Source organism: Pipistrellus hanaki (genome assembly GCF_964339955.1).
Source record: "Pipistrellus hanaki genome assembly, chromosome: 12".
NCBI classification, from domain to species: domain Eukaryota; kingdom Metazoa; phylum Chordata; class Mammalia; order Chiroptera; family Vespertilionidae; genus Pipistrellus; species Pipistrellus hanaki.
This window is the reverse complement of record NC_140514.1, coordinates 37998450-38014318: the sequence shown is the minus strand read 5'-3', so window position 1 is coordinate 38014318 and position 15869 is coordinate 37998450. Positions and strand designations below refer to the sequence as shown.

Genomic DNA, 15869 nt, shown 5'->3' with positions numbered 1-15869 from the left:
ATGGATATGGCATTGCTGGTGGCCTTTGGCCAAAATGCTGAGCCCTTCCAAGGGTTCTAACCACTGCGGTCACCTGAAATAACCTGGCCAATGCACATGTCTCTGGATGAGGAGCTAGGAACTCCTGGATCCTATTTCTAGGGCTACCCTTGACCATCAAGAGAATCTTCTTGTAGCTCCATTTCTTTAGTTCCAAATAAAGACCAAGTTCTCTCATGGCTCAAGGTGGGGGTTGGGGAGATAAAGCTTCTTGAGAGGAAGATTTGGGTATAACAGATTCAGGGAAAGAGGGGATTCAAGCAGAATGTCATTGGAAATGACCCACTCCCTTCTTGCCGCTGAGAACACGTGTCTTTCCTCCAGATGAGAGTCAGCAAGGAGCAGGACCACTTCCTCATTAGCCCGAAAGGAGTTTCCTGCAGTGAAGTCACAGCATCCAGCCTGGTGAGTGCAGTCCAGCGTCTCACTGCTCATTCCTATTGAAATGATAGCTCCTACAGTGATAGACATCTCCAGATTATCCACCGCTGCCCTGTCCCTGGTTGAGCTTACAATCGGGTGGGACAAGAAGACACATGGGCATTAAAACAAATGGAGTGCCCAGAGCATGATGCCACCATGAGACCAAGTGTGCAGGCAGCAAGTGCAGTAGGAGGAAGAGATGGGCCTGGTCCTCTGAGCCTGGGGTTGTACCACAAAGGCTGTGGGTGGAAAGGCCTTTCTGCATGGGAGATACATTAGAGTGGCAGCCAATGCTTTGTCCCAAAGCAATGCAAGACCCGGCTCGTGCCGGTGCCATTAGAGACAGCTTCTGGACCTCATTCAGCTCTGCTCCTTTACATGTGATAGGAAGAAACTTTCAGAAGCTGATTTTAAGCAAGATGGATTTCTGGGTGTGAGAGGGAAAGCAGGAGAAAGGACTGTAGAAGCAGAAAAGGGCCCATGTTTCTTAGATACGTGAGCTGTTGCACCTGGGGGAGGAGCATGCCACTCAGGTGCTGCCAGGCTTGAGACACTCAGATGTTGAGTCCAGGTCTCCGTTTAAAGAGCACAGACAAAGTCACAGAATTCCTGGGCAGGGATGGGCCTCGGGGTCTGCCAACATCACCTTCTAGGCAGGAGAGAGCCCTGGTGCCTTGCACAGGGCCACCCAAGGAGGCCATGGAAGAGTCAGACAGGGACCATGAATACAAGGACGGCACAGGTTCTGTCTTCACGATTGAGTCAGGAGATGAGGGGAGGCAATCAGTGATTAAACTCCAACTGAACAGCGCCCTGAGACGAAGGAAGCTTGGGGAGCCTAGTGAAGAGGCACCGGCTCACGGTGCTGTAGAAGGTAGAGGTGGCGAAGAAGGAACTTCTGGGTTGAAATGGTGATGAAGGAGTCCTCAGGAGCTCACTATGGATAAGCAGCTTCAGACCAGGGCAGCAGGGAAGGGCTGGGCAGAGGGGATCCTGTCCTCAGCAGGAGGGCATCGTGCACCAAGCCCCAAAGGCACACCACATCCGAGTGCACTTGGAGGACAGGTGAGTGGCTGAGTCTGGCTCCCTTAGTTAATGTCTGGAGGTAAGGCGGGGGAGGTGATAGGAACCCGATGATAAATGGCACTGTGGGCCTCTTATGGCACTTCGGCTTTATTCTGCTGGACATGCAGGACCTCTCAAGCATTGTCAGCAGGCGAGTGATGCAATCAGGTTTCCATTGTATACATTGCCCTCTGGCAACTGTGTGGAGGCAAACTGACATCACGACAACCTGTGGGGGCTGTGACAATCAGCCAGGGAGGAAATGTTGGTCCAGCAGCCTTAGTGGGCCTGGCAAACAGCTGGATTGGGGGTGTGGGATTGAGTTTGAGCTGGGGGCATGTTCAGGAAAGAAGTCGGTTGGCATTTGGTTATCCTAGCTCCGAAGAACTATGGCTGAGAGACACAGGTTTTTGAGAGTCGTGGGCATGAGATGTTCAGGGTGAGTGTGTAGACTTAGTGCTGTTGTGTGTGGTTGTATAGCTCCTGCACTGCACAAGAGGGCGTGGCTGGTGAGAGAGGGAAAGGGTGAAAACCAACCTGGGCCCCACTGGGCTTGTGTTTCAGATTTGCTCAATGGAAGCCATCCACACACCAAGACCTGTGCTGCTGGTGCTGTCCTCAAGAGGGGGCTGTTCTCATTTGGAAAAAGGCACTATATGGGATAGTGGCTATTATATTAGGCTGTAGATTCTTTTCTTTTAAATCCTCACCTGAGGATATGTTTTTATCGAGGTTAGAGAGAGAGAGAGAAAAAACATTAACCTTTTAACCGAGCGGGACCTATAAATACGTCAAACATAAACACTATCGGGAACGGGTAGGACATATGCACACGTCCTTGAAATATATGTTGCGCCCTGAGAGGGACGGTTTATATTTTTTGTAATCTTTATAATTGTTTGTAAAATTTATAATTTTTGATATTTTATTGATATTTTACTGAGAGGAAGAGAGAGGGATAGAGAGTTAGAAACATCGATGAGAGAGAATCATCCATCAGCTGCCTCTTGCACACCCCCTACTGGGGATGCGCCCGCAACCAAGGTACATGCCTCTGACTGGAATTGAACCCGGGACCTTTCAGTCCGCAGGCCGACGCTCTATCCACTGAGCCAAACCAGTTTCGGCTATAATTTTTAATTTGATGTTTCCATTTTTTTTGTTGGTATTCTTTTCTATTTGTTTGTAATTTTGTATTTTCCTTTGTGCTTTATATATAAATAAACAAAAAATATATATTTAATTTATTTGAATTAAGTATAAATAAAAAATAATAATATAAAATTACGTCCGCTGGGTGTGACGTACTGACACGTCCTAGTGAAAGAGTATGCACCTGTTGTACGTTGCGTAATTAAAAAGGGAACTCCCCGGTTAACAGGTTAATTGGTTGTCTCTCATATATGCCCCAATCAGGGATCAAAGCCACAACCTAAGTATGTGCCCTGACTGGGAATCAACCCCACAACCTTTTGGGGTATAGGATGACGCTCCAATCAACTGAGCCATCTGGCCAAGGAAAGGCTATAGAGCAGTGTTTCCCAAACTTCTCTCATGATGAGAATCACCTGGTGGAGTTGTTAAAACACAGATTCCTGAATCCCAACTAAGAAGTGCTAAACTAGAATTTTTGAGAACATATAGGTAAAATTGCATACCTAACTTAGTGCTCTGTATATAACATCTGTCTTAGAGCACTAGTTAAGTATGCAATTTTACCTATATGTTCCCAAAAATTCTAGTTTAGCACTTCTTAGTTGGGATTCAGGAATCTGTGTTTTAACAACTCCACCAGGTGATTCTCATCATGAGAGAAGTTTGGGAAACACTGCTATAGAGATTCTTAAAGTGACAACAGATCACACATCCAAGGCAGATATAAGGATTGCATGAGATCAGAGGGAACTCTGAGCAAGCCACATCTCTGAGGAAATGGGGGAGCTGGCTGAAAGGAGGTGCCTGAGATGGGAGTGTGGCTGCCACTTCCAGCAGTCAGACCACTCTGAAGTCATGTTCATTCTGTAGAACTCGCTTAAAATAGAATTTTGTAAGAGGGGATTGTTGAACATCCTTCCAATGGTTCTGCTTAAACAAATGATGTCAATAGCCTGTCCCTTCCCCCCACGAGTCTGTCCCTTCCTTTGGTACCACCTTGTCTGCTGGGCCATTTGGAATGGGGACGGTGGGAAGCTTGTGGAACTTCCCACTGTGCTGCATTCAGAATGTCATGGTGGTACAATTTCAAGGGCCAAGGCTGTTGTGATTTTTAGAAACTGGAGTCTAGCTTGTTAATAATGCCAGGGCACACCTGTTGTCGATGAGTCAGGCTATCCCAGCTGCAGGGAGATTGCACCCTGGGGACCCGAGGGCGTGTTCAGTAAGAGGGGGTTAAGAGGGGACTCATTTCAGGATTTGTGTTTGTGTTGGGTGATTTGGGGAGTGTTCTGAGAAGGAAGTGTTGCCTTAGCTAGTATTCTGTCAGATGCAGGGGCGAGTCTGTGAGGCAGGGAAGGGTGGGGGGTGATAGGAGGAATGAAGGAGGCTGAAGCTGCTATTGGTAAAGAATCTCCAGAGTCTCCAGGAGGGAGGTGTCAGTCATTTTGTGCTTCTGCAGTGTTGTTTTTGTCTGTGCTTAGACATGAATAAGGAGCAGTCTTTTGTCTTGCTGTGCCACAGTCAAAAGTGACCTTCTCTGATGGTGAAGTTCCGTGAGATTGTTTAGGTTAAGCAGGGGACACCACAGCCTAACTGTGTGCCAGGCCAGCCAGAGCCATCAGCAGTTGTGCACTCGTGCCCCCCTGCCCCTCCCCCCACACACTCTCACATGTGAGCCAGTGGTTTTGAACCATGACACCTACTAGCCCCTTGGAATTAAAAGCAGATTATAAAGCTAATGACTAGTTTCTACTTGTCCTTTAAGACCTAGCTTTTGGGTGATTGGTAAATGGTTGTTTATTATGTTACTAGAGGCCTGATGCATGAAATTTGTGCAAGAGTAGGCCTTTGCAACCCCAGCTTCATCTGGAATGTTGGCTGGACGGTCGTTCTGTAGTTTGGCCATTCGGTTGGTTTGCATATTACACTTTTATTATTATAGATTATCTTTATCTTTGTATATGATTTTTTTAAAATTCAAAAGAAAAAGTAAGCGAAAAAATACAGATGTATTATAGAATTATACATTCGAACCTATACGATTTTATTAACCAATGTTAATAAGAAATTTTAAAGTTTTTCAAAAGAAAAGGTGCGGATGAGATGTTACTCTCCTGGGAAGGCATTTCTGATTACCCCATTCTGCCAGGATCAAAGATTCCTCCATCTGCTTTTAGAGAATTCTCTGGATGACTCTAGTCCAGCACCTTGCTACTCGAAGTGTGGTCTGTGGACCAGCAGCCCTAGTATCACTCGGTGGCGTGTTAAAGGAGGTGCTCAGCCCCATCCTGGGCCTGCAGAGTCAGAATCAGCATTTTGACAGGATCTCTGGGTGATTCTGGTGCACAGTGAAGTTTGAGAAACTCTGCTCTAGTGTTTCTTATACTGAATTATGTCCCCCAATAGCCTGGGCAGTCACTGGGGCCAGGAGCTGGGTCTCTCCCCCATCACCAAGCACAGCATTGCTCAGGTGTGTTGGATGGATGACCACGAGTGGGTAGCCATGTGTTGGCTTATCTCTGGGGAGGGAAGTGAGGGGCCTGTGGCTATAAGTCTCTCTTCTTCCCTGGCCCAGATCAAGGTGAACATCCTGGGAGAGGTGGTGGAGAAGGGCAGCAGCTGCTTCCCGGTGGACACCACGGGCTTCTGTCTGCACTCGGCCATCTACGCAGCCAGACCCGACGTGCGCTGCATCATCCACCTGCACACGCCGGCCACGGCCGCGGTGAGTGTCGGCTCTCCAGCCAGCATTCCGCTCCCTGAGGCCGGCAGCAGACCCAGGAGACCGGCTTCTCTGAGATACCCCATGAGTTAAGACACAAGACCCCCAAGATAGTAACAATACCATCATTTAATCTGGAAAGATGTTCTGGAACACACACCAAAGTAAGGACAAGGACCACCCAATGTGGGGCTCCTAATCCTCTCCACCTAACTACAGAAAAAGAAGGTTAATATGTGTGGTGTCTGTGTGTGGTTTGGAAAAAGAAGGTTAATATGTGTGGTGTCTGTCCCACTGCACCCCCCAACCCTGCCACTTACGCAAACTGGCACCACACACCAGGTGATGCCACCTCTTCAGTCTCTCTATTCAGGGCAGTCCTATTGGCCTGCCCCCCACTCCAGGCTCTGGTGAGGAGAGATCTCAATAGAAGATAAGATGTGGGACCCTGGACTTCCCCACTTTTCATAGCCCAGGTGGGCTGAGATCTGGGGATGGGGGCAAGGAAATGGGAGAGAGCAGTATGAAGACACTTCCCCTGCCCCGCCCCAACCCCTCTCTGCCCAAGGAGCAGGTTGTTCCCTCAGGGTCTCTGGGTAATTTCTCCACGTATGCTTGGAAAGACAGCAGGCAAGCAGTTCTGGTTGTCTCAACCTTTACCCCATCGTGCCCAGCCCCCAGGCCTCACACCTTAGGGCAGAGCAGGCTTGTTACTGGCCCGTGGTTTTTGGTTTTTGGTTTTTGGTTTTCTCAGCAAAACCCACTCATTTTGAGCAGAGGCCTTCCAGAATTTGGACCAAGACTGAATGATATGCTTGTGCCAAGTGTGCCAAGCCTGGGCACACTCCTGGGGCAAAATGAGTGAAGGAGACCAAGAGGCTCTTCAATCCTCTTGCTTTTAGTTAAAGGCAGAGTGTGGAGCATGGGGTGCTATAGGGTTTTGACCTGTCCCCTGGCACTCTTACTGCCTCTTTGCTAGTAAAATGCGGCTTTACAATGGGCCTCTCTGTTAGTGAGGAGTTGTGGCTGTTTCTGCACTGACCTCAAGGCTGAGGGTCTCCACCATCCCACCCCGGGGACCCTGGGCCCTGCTTTACCCCAGCCTGCTGCCAACTCCGCCACCCCCTGCCTCTTCCCAGAGTCCTCAGACAAAACCAATGCAGGGGGCTGGCAGTGGTAATGGCTCTCTTGGGTGCATTCTTTGCAGCAGTTTTAGAATGCGATATGTTGATGTGTTTGCTGTGAACATTGTGATGGAAAGATGTTAGAGGAAGCAGCCAGAAAGCAAGACCCCAGCCAGGTGGAGAGTCAGAGGGTCCCCAACCCATCCCCAGAGTAGAGTTGACTGTGCCACTCTGAGGGAAGGCGCTGGGGGAGCTACAGGCGCTAACCTTGTGTTGTCTCCCTGAAGGTGTCAGCCATGAAGTCGGGCCTCCTGCCTGTCTCCCACAATGCCCTGCTGGTGGGGGACATGGCCTATTATGACTTCAACGGTGAAATGGAGCAGGAAGCAGATCGGATCAACCTGCAGAAGTGCCTTGGACCCACCTGCAAGGTTTGGCTCAGCTGTTCCGGGAAGATGTTGGGGAAGATTGTCAAAATCTGATGTTACAAGTGACACATGTTTATTGGATGATGTTTAAAAATTATACATAAAAATGAAATAAAATTCTCTCTATTGCACTACCCTGAGAATTTTCTCTATTGCACCAACAGTGAGATGGTCTGCGCTCTAGTTCCCATTCTGCCCCAAACTAGCTGGGAAACTTTTCATTTTTTTAGGCTTCTCTTCCTCTCTCACAAAGTCAGTGGGTTAGGTTAGATGATTACTATGGCCTCACTTATAGAACTGTAGGATCTTATGCCGAAACCTGTTTGGCTCAGTGGATAGAACATCTCGGGTTCGATTCCGGTCAAGAGCATGTACCTTGGTTGTGGGCACATCCCTGGTAGGGGGTGTGCAAGAGGCAGCTGATCGATGATTCTCTCTCATCGATGTTTCTAACTCTCTATCCCTCTCTCTTCCTATCTGTAAAAAAAAAAAAAAAAATCAATAAAATATATTAAAAAAAAAAAAAAAGAAAAAAAAAAGAAAAGAACTGTAGGATCTTAGAGCTGCCCAGGTCTCACTGAGTTTATGGAGAGGAAAGCCAATGTCCAGAGAAGTCACATGACTGGCCATCAGGGATTCAGGTTCCCCACCTGTTTCTGCAGAGCTACCTCTTAGACAGCCACCCCCTTGGGTTTTGACTCCCAGGTTGACTAACTCACAGGGCAAGAAGTTGCTTTTGAGGTTGGATCCTCATATTGGACATCAAATAATTTCATTTACTTTAACACAAATACTAGTTCTTAGACTTCTAAGCTCTGCAAGACCTAAAACCCCAAAGATTTTGCCCAGAAAAATCGACCAAATTACTTAGTCTCAGTATTAAAAAAAAACATATGTTTCTTAGGGTGATTGTTTAGGGTTAAAATCATCAGTGATTTTACATTTGGATGTTTGTGTAGGGAGAAGAAACAAGGAATTGCAGCCGTGAGTGCTCCGGGATTGATGTGGAAATTGATCTGAATAAAATGAAACTCTCTCCCTCTTAACTAGAAGGCTTAAAGTTTTAATTGGCAGTTTGCTCCTCTACAGATCCTGGTGCTAAGAAACCATGGCGTGGTTGCTCTCGGTGACACTGTGGAGGAGGCGTTTTACAAGATCTTCCACCTGCAGGCTGCATGTGAGATACAGGTGAGCACGTCCTCTGGGGAGCGGCTCTGACAATGGCCTGTGGGCAAAGGCCACCCCTCACCCCCGCCCTTAGCTGTGATTCAGGGAGTTTTGTGAGCCTAAAGGGCTATCTAAATGCCTGGCCCTTTGCTTTGCTTTGGCAGCAACTTATTCATCTAAAGTTTCACACTTAGAAGCAATTTTATAGCTTTAAAAAAAAAAAAAAAGTATCACCATTGTCTAACAACCAACACCCAACTCTTGGGGGTCATTGTCCAGAATGGAGAGCTGCCTGTGCTCATCATTGGGACAGATAGAAGTTTTTACTATCCTCATATATTGCCAATAGGGGCTTAATCACAAAGAACAACAACAGCCTGTAATTACTGGAATCGAGAGTCTAGGTCAGTGGTCGGCAAACTCATTAGTCAACAGAGCGGCAAACCATGGCTCACGAGCCACAGTTCATTGACCACCGTCCTAGGATATACCTGTTACATCTGACTATGCCCAGTAGACACCACACATGTAGGTTTTCTTTTCTCTCTTCCCTCTCCTCCCCTCACCTCCCCTTCTCTTTTCTTCTCTTCCCATTCCTTCCTTCTCTTCTCTTTTCTTCTTTTCTCTCTTTCCTTGTTCCCTCCCTCCCTCCCTCCTTCCTTTTGAGGGGGCTATTTTGCAAAGACTATGAACACAGTGGAGTGTAGGACAAGGTGGAATGCTGACATGGCAGGCTAAGCACCAGGGAACCCCTAAAGGGATGTGCAGGGAGCTCATCATGAATTCTTCTAACCAGTGAGAGATGAGGTGGAGGGGGGCTGGTTGTCAGTGGTTAGAGGACCCCTAGAGGAGTCGGTGAAGAAGCAGTAGGAAAACAGACACACATCCTATGGCTTTATCAGATTGGTGGTGCTGGATCAGCAGCTCCTTTCAGTGTGGTAAGACGTGAGGGGTGTGTAGGGGACTTTGCACAGCTAACTGAACTCCATCCTCCCCAGCTCCGGGCTGTGTGCCCTTGGGTTGGGGACTCGCCCTCTGTGAGCCTCTGTTTCCTCAACTGCAGGTGGGGGGCCGATAGAGGCCTGTGAGGACAGCCTTTCAGACAAAGGAGAGGTGTTGCTGATGGCATTTGGGGGACTCTATTGACAGCAGAGGAATCTTGCTGCTCCAGGATGAGTCACTTCTCTGTAGGGCCCCTTTGGTGTCCTGTCTGCCCTCTCGTGGCTGGTCTGGACAGAGCAGCACCTGGGAAGAAGGCCTTCCTTTCTCATGGGAGTTCCAGAGGCATCGCTAGTGAAAGGAACAGTGGTTCCTTTCTCAGTGATTTGTAAAGAAATATGCTGAGGGGATAGTTGTTAAGACACTGATGAAGAGGTGTTAGAGGAGGTGGTATGAGATTAGCATTCTCTCCCCCCCACCCCCCCCTATCAAAATCTAACAGTGGTCAGAACAGAAGAAGGTGGAATATAACTCAGGGCCAAAGCAGTGCTTTCTGATGTGATGGCCTCCCTGCCCCCTCACTGGAAATACTGGCCCTGAGCTCTGACTCCTGATGGGTGCAGAAACCCAGCAGAACCTCTGATATGGCCACTTTCCCTACTCCACACCCGAGTTCATTAAGAGTTCCCTACCTTCCTTCTGAAGGTAGAGGCTGCCATGAGGAACAGTTCTTACCTCTTTGCAAAGACAGCAGCCCTAAGAATGAATGGAGAGAGATGTTCATGTTAACCACGCCCTCCCCCCGTGGTGAAGGGTGTCTCTTCCAGGCCCCAGGCCTTCAGAAATGGGCACTGTGCAATTTAGCCAAAGGCAGGATGGCACTGTTGGCAGCTCACTTGCTGCTTCTCTCGGCTCTGCCAGCTGTCACTTTCTTTCCAGTCAAGACTGGTTTGATGTGACCTTGTTTACGTGCATGATGGAGGCAGATAACCTTGGAAACGCTCCAGTGGCTTCTTTTCTCTGGTGGGGCAGAGAGCCTTCTAGGGGGAGAAATGAAGCTGGAAGGTGTGGAAGGGAGCCCGGCAAGGTTAGCCCAGGGGGTAAGGCATGAAGATCCCAGGTACTGGCAATTTGCAGATGCTGTTGGGATCCCAGCATCGGGCCAGGTCATTTCTGGTTGAACAGCCATCATGGAAATTCTCTTTCCATCGTTGGGTCTAGTTTTCTCCTTCAGTGACTTTAGCAAACAAGCAACTGTGATTGTGGTCATTTTAGTGGTTCAGGACTCAGAGCCTATTTTGTTCTATTGGGACAGTATTCTCTTTGCTCCCCGTTAGTTTGAGGTTCCAGGAAACTGGGTCATCCCCAGCTGAGAGAGGTAGCTCCCTCCTGCTTACAGGCAGTGGGGAGAAGCTCAGGCAGTTCTCCATCTGCTACCCATCGCCATGGAAACCAATGGAGGATGCGAGAGGTGGGAGGAGGCAGCTCTTGCAAGGATGTGGGCAGTTCTCTTTCCCCCCATGAATGATGAGTAACCAGGGGATATTGCTTCTCAGCCTTCCATGTTAAAACTTCCTACTTTATTTGTCATAAATACTTACATTCCATTCCATATGTACCAGGTGTTATTCTAAGTGCTATACAAATATTACCTTCAGTCAACCTCATGAGATAGGTAGTACCTCTTTGCAAAGACAGCAGCCCTAAGAATGAATGGAGAGAGATGTTCTCTCCATTCATTCTATTTGCATTTTATAGGTGAAAAAACAGAGGCACAGAGAGGGCAAATCACTGCCCACAGTTACACAGTAAGTAAGTGGCAGAGCCAGGATTCAAACCCAGGCATCCTAGGGCCTGAGTCTGTGTTCTTAAACACTATACTGCCTTGCACCACCTCTCGGGGCAGTAAGGGCTGGTGGGAAAGATAGGCTGACAGGACCTCTCTCAGGGAGCTGGCACCTAAGCAAGATGGGGTCCGGGAGGAACCAGGTAAATTGATCAGCCAGGTGAAATGCACCACCTGTGAGAGCTCGTTCATGTGCTGAGCCTGAGTGCTGGGCATGAGGGACTTGAGAACTAGCAAACATGGCTGCAGAGCACAGAACTGGGACTAGTAGATTTCAGCTCACTGTAACCTGTGTCAACTCACTGTGACCCTCTAACACTTGGGCAGCTGTGTAATAGGTGCCTCCCAAGCATGGAGCTGGCCAACTTCTCGGGAAATCATACAGTGCCTCTTACTGTTGGTGGGAGGGTGGGATAAATGACCTGTAAGGTCTCTATCTTCCCAGGGTTAAAAATAGAGCCTTCCACTAGACACATGTCTTGGATAAAAGGGGCGTGGAAAATTAATGGCATCTCCTTGGGAAGGTGGCCTGATTGACTGCCAAGAAATCTCAGTTGTCACACTGATGAATGTAACACTCCAGGGCATGTCTGGACCCTTATGGGATCATAGACCTGTGTTCATCAGCAAGCTGTTTCCTTTAATTTTCAGTAAAAAAACAAAAACAAAAAACAACCGTCACCAAAATTGAAACTCTGAAGGTTTATATAGTAGGAGCTGTGCCTCTGTAATAAGCAGGCTTACACGGAATAGCAAATATTAATTAGAATGCTAGTGTATTGATACACAACACGAAACTCTTGGCTCGGCTACTTTCTGTAGCTGAACTTGCCCAGGAGGCCAAATCAGAACCAATTATATCCGAGTGGCAGATATGAGGAGTAAACAGAATGCACTATTAGATGAGCATGAACTTAGAAATAAGGGAATCAGTTAGATCGATAATGTATTTTAGGATCATCCTAAAATCGCCTGCTGTATGCACACACCTCTTGCCCTGATACTCAAAGTCTGCTGCCTGTGACCACCTGTATCGTCCCCTTCTCACGGAGCCTTGACAGTGGGACAAACACTCTGAGGCCGCTGGTGAACGCTGAGGCCCCCTGCACAGTGCCTGGCTGTGCACGGTCAGCATTCCCTCATCTCCTCTGGGTTTTCTTAACTGGCTGATCCCATCATGGATGACACATTCTTCCTTTGACCTGTTAATTCAGTCCATCAAGCTGCACTCATATTTCATGGCCTGGAAGCCAGCCTATTTCTCTCAAGTGACTTTTTTTTTTTTTTTAAATGGGAGATATTTCAAATGCACAGAAAAATGCAGAGAATGATATAATAGCATATACCTGCTATCCACCACTCAGATTTACAAATATTAACAGCCTTTTTGCTTCAGATCTTTTCCTCTTAAGGTAGGGTGAAATAAAATATCACAGACAAGACTTTACATCATCGATAGAGCCCCTTTTTAACCTCATGCTCCCACTTTCCCCAGAAATCATCACTGTATGAAGTTGGTCTGTAACCCAGGTCACTCTCAGTTTTCCATACTGTTTTATACTTAAGGATTAGCACTTGCTATGTCCTCTATAATCTCTAAGAAGTGGCATTAAGAAAGGATCTTCTAATAGCTCTTTCCCTGGAATGGGTGCAGGCCCAACAAATTTGGGGTGAAATTTCCTCTGGGAGGAAAATAAACAAATACAGCTCAGCCTCCCAGCCCATTTCTGATCCCGATCTTCCCTTATCCCCACTCTCGGTTACACACATGAGCTTAGGTAAGTGCGCAGAGGTGTGTGTGTGTGTGTGTGTGTGTGTGTGTGTGTGCGCACACACACGATTGAGGGCCCTCTGCTCTTTGCCTCAGGTGTCCGCTCTGTCCAGCGCTGGGGGCGTGGAGAACCTCATCCTCCTGGAGCAGGAGAAGCACCGCCCCCATGAGGTGGGCTCCGTGCAGTGGGCGGGGAGCACCTTCGGGCCCATGCAGAAGAGCCGGTTGGGGGAACACGAGTTCGAGGCCCTCATGAGGATGCTGGACAACTTGGTGAGTCTCCTGCCATGGTCCTCTGAGGCCAGTTTTAGCCCCAGGACCAATGAAGAGCTATCATTTATTTTTGGTTAGAAAGCTTCCATAGGGCCGAAACCGGTTTGGCTCAGTGGTAGAGCATCGGTCTGCAGACTGAAAGGTCCCAGATTTGATTCTGGTCAAGGGCATGTACATTGGTTGCGGGCACATCCCCAGTAGGGGATGTGCAAGAGGCAGCTGGTCGATGTTTCTCTCTCATCAAGGTTTCTAGCTCTCTATTCCTCTCTCCGCCTCTCTGTAAAAAATCAATAAAATATATTTTTTTAAAAAAAGAAAGAAAGAAAGAAGAAAGCTCCCATAAAGAAAAGAGGTCACTTTTCCAAATTAACCAATAAACTCAGTGTAATTCCTTTGAAAACAAGGAATGTGTGAGAATTTAGCAAAATACCCTTCCAAGTGAAATTCAGAATGTCTAGGAAAATCCTATAAAAAAAGAAATTAGGGATACTCATCCCACCACATGGTAAAGTGTAACTAAACAGAGAAGCAGTAGTGCAGAATGGCCAGGCAAGTCAGTGCGGCAGCTTCGAGAACCCAGTAGATCCTAAGCATACGAGCGTTTAACACAGGGCAAACAGGCATCTCAGAAAGCAGAGGGAAAACCTAGACTGCTAGCCACTTGGAGAAGAAAACTTAGGTGGATTGCTACCATCTTCCTTTCAACAAGATGAATCCCCGATTTATCAAAAATTAAAACATAAAAAACTCCTACAGGTATTAAAAAACAGATTAATATTTGTGATGCTCTTGTACTGAGCAGACTTTGTCAAGCATGGCAGGAAAATCTGAAGTCATGATGACAAGTACTGACTATTATAATTACATTAAAATTAAAAATTTGCATTTTTTAAATCACTCCCCCCAGAGCTACAAGACAGACTACGGGGTAAATATCTGCAACACCAGTGATGGTCGATGCACTGTAAAGAGTTAATACAAATCAGTGTGAAAAAGAAAAAACATCTCAATAGAAAAATGAAGCAAGAACACAAACTATTTACAAAGGAAGAGATTTGAGAGGCCATTAAATGTAATTGAAAACATCCGGTTTTACTAGTAATCCAAAAAAGAGCAAAATAGAGTTAGAGAAGACAGGCAGAGCTAAGAATTGCTCCGTCGGCCACCAAGGTTCCCGGATTTTTGTTCTCACTGAGCGACACTCATTCTGCCTTCGTGGGACATGGTCTTGCTTGGGAGACAGGAACATCCCATAGTCAGATTCCGGGGTTCTAAGAGGGAAATGGTTAAGGAGCCTTACAGCTGAGGAAGGGAGGGCTGATTGTCAATCTGCTGGGAAACTTAAAAATCCTGTAGCCGGGATGGGAACACATCCAACGAGACGGGCAGGGCTGAGGTGGGCCCAGCACCAGCATTTTTAAAGCTCCCACGTGGTTCCAACATGCAGCCAGGCTTGGGGCCCGCTGCAGTGGCCACAGAGTTGGAGCTGTGTTTAGGTCAGGAGTCCTGTCATACTCACAAGTTTCCAGGAGTCTTCTCAGCCCTGATCAGAGGACTCATTGGGGTGGAGGAAGGAAGCGGTTGAAGCACCAAGAAAGGACCAATTCCGAGACCCACCAGAGAAGCAGCGAGGTCCAGGCTGTGCTGTGGAGACTTAGGTTTAAGCCTGGTCTTCAGATAGAAGGGGGTGAAGTGCCTCGGGGGAGGGGCTGTGGGTAGGCACGCAGGTGCATGCAGACCATTTTCTCCACATGAGGTGGTTCTCTTTTGGTCCTTTCTAGGGCTACAGAACAGGCTACACATACCGCCACCCCTTCGTTCAAGAGAAAACCAAACACAAAAGTGAGGTGGAGATTCCGGCCACAGTCACAGCCTTCGTGTTCGAGGAGGACGGCACCCCGGTGCCCGCCCTGCGGCAACACGCCCAGAAGCAGCAAAAGGAGAAGACCCGCTGGCTCAACACGCCCAACACCTACCTGCGGGTCAACGTGGCTGACGAGGTCCAGAGGAGCATGGGCACCCCCCGGCCAAAGACCACAGTAAGGCGGGCAGAGGGAGGCCTGCTGGGGGAGGCGGGTGCTGGGGGAGGGCCTGGTTACATCTATGGGCTTTGCAGCTTTAAAGTAGGGGAACAGAACAGGTCTCCCCTGGGCACATGTTGGTACAAGCCCCCCTTAGGGTTTCCCATCGGGAGCAGTTGTTCGTGCCCAGGAGCCTCTGATCTCCTGTTTCTTGCACCTCTGCACTGAGTTTTGGGGTCCAGAGTATGGCTGGACCAGGTCACCCCCAGCAGCACAAAAGCAAGAAGCAATTCATTTTTGCTTCTTGCTCCCACATCAAGAAGGGAATTCTGGGAAGTTCAAGGATGAGCATCCAACATTTGAAGTGCACATCTGATGCAAAGGTGGGTGGGGTATTCATTTCTATTACGTTGTCCTCCCCACCACACCACATCCTCTTTTTAAAAAAATATATATATTTTATTGATTTTTTATAGGGAGGAAGAGAGAGGGAGAGAGAGTTAGAAACATCCGATGAGAAAGAAACATTAATCAGCTGCCTCCTGCACACCCCCTGCTAGGGATGTGCCCACAACCAAGGTACATGCCCTTGACTGGAATCGAACCTGGGACCCTTGAGTCCGCAGATCAACGCTCTATCCACTGAGCCAAACCGGTTAGGGCCACATCTTAACTCTTAATTTGATTTTTCATTAACATCAAAGTATCTGGCAGCCAAATAGAATAGCTTTTAATTAAAAAAAGAAAGAAAGAAAGAAAGAAAGAAAGAAAGAAAGAAAGAAAGAAAGAAAGAAAGAAAAAGAAAGAAAGAAAGAAAGAAAGAAAGAAGCCCTGCAAATTAACATGGAGTCATCTAATGCGCAAGCTCCAATGGCCACCTGTCTGTCAGCGCTGGT

General features: G+C 47.7%; 1 protein-coding gene across 4 annotated transcripts in view; it reads left to right on the top strand.

The window, feature by feature from the left end:
- Positions 1 to 15869, top strand: part of ADD2 (adducin 2) — a 101188-nt gene that overhangs the window by 68499 nt on the left and 16820 nt on the right. For all 4 annotated transcript variants that reach the window (XM_084901189.1, XM_084901190.1, XM_084901191.1 and 1 more), the window contains exons 6-11: positions 364 to 444; positions 5258 to 5407; positions 6816 to 6959; positions 8046 to 8144; positions 12776 to 12952; positions 14734 to 14991. In XM_084901189.1, the coding sequence (XP_084757315.1) occupies positions 364 to 444; positions 5258 to 5407; positions 6816 to 6959; positions 8046 to 8144; positions 12776 to 12952; positions 14734 to 14991 (909 nt within the window). The remainder of the gene's footprint in view (positions 1 to 363; positions 445 to 5257; positions 5408 to 6815; positions 6960 to 8045; positions 8145 to 12775; positions 12953 to 14733; positions 14992 to 15869) is intronic.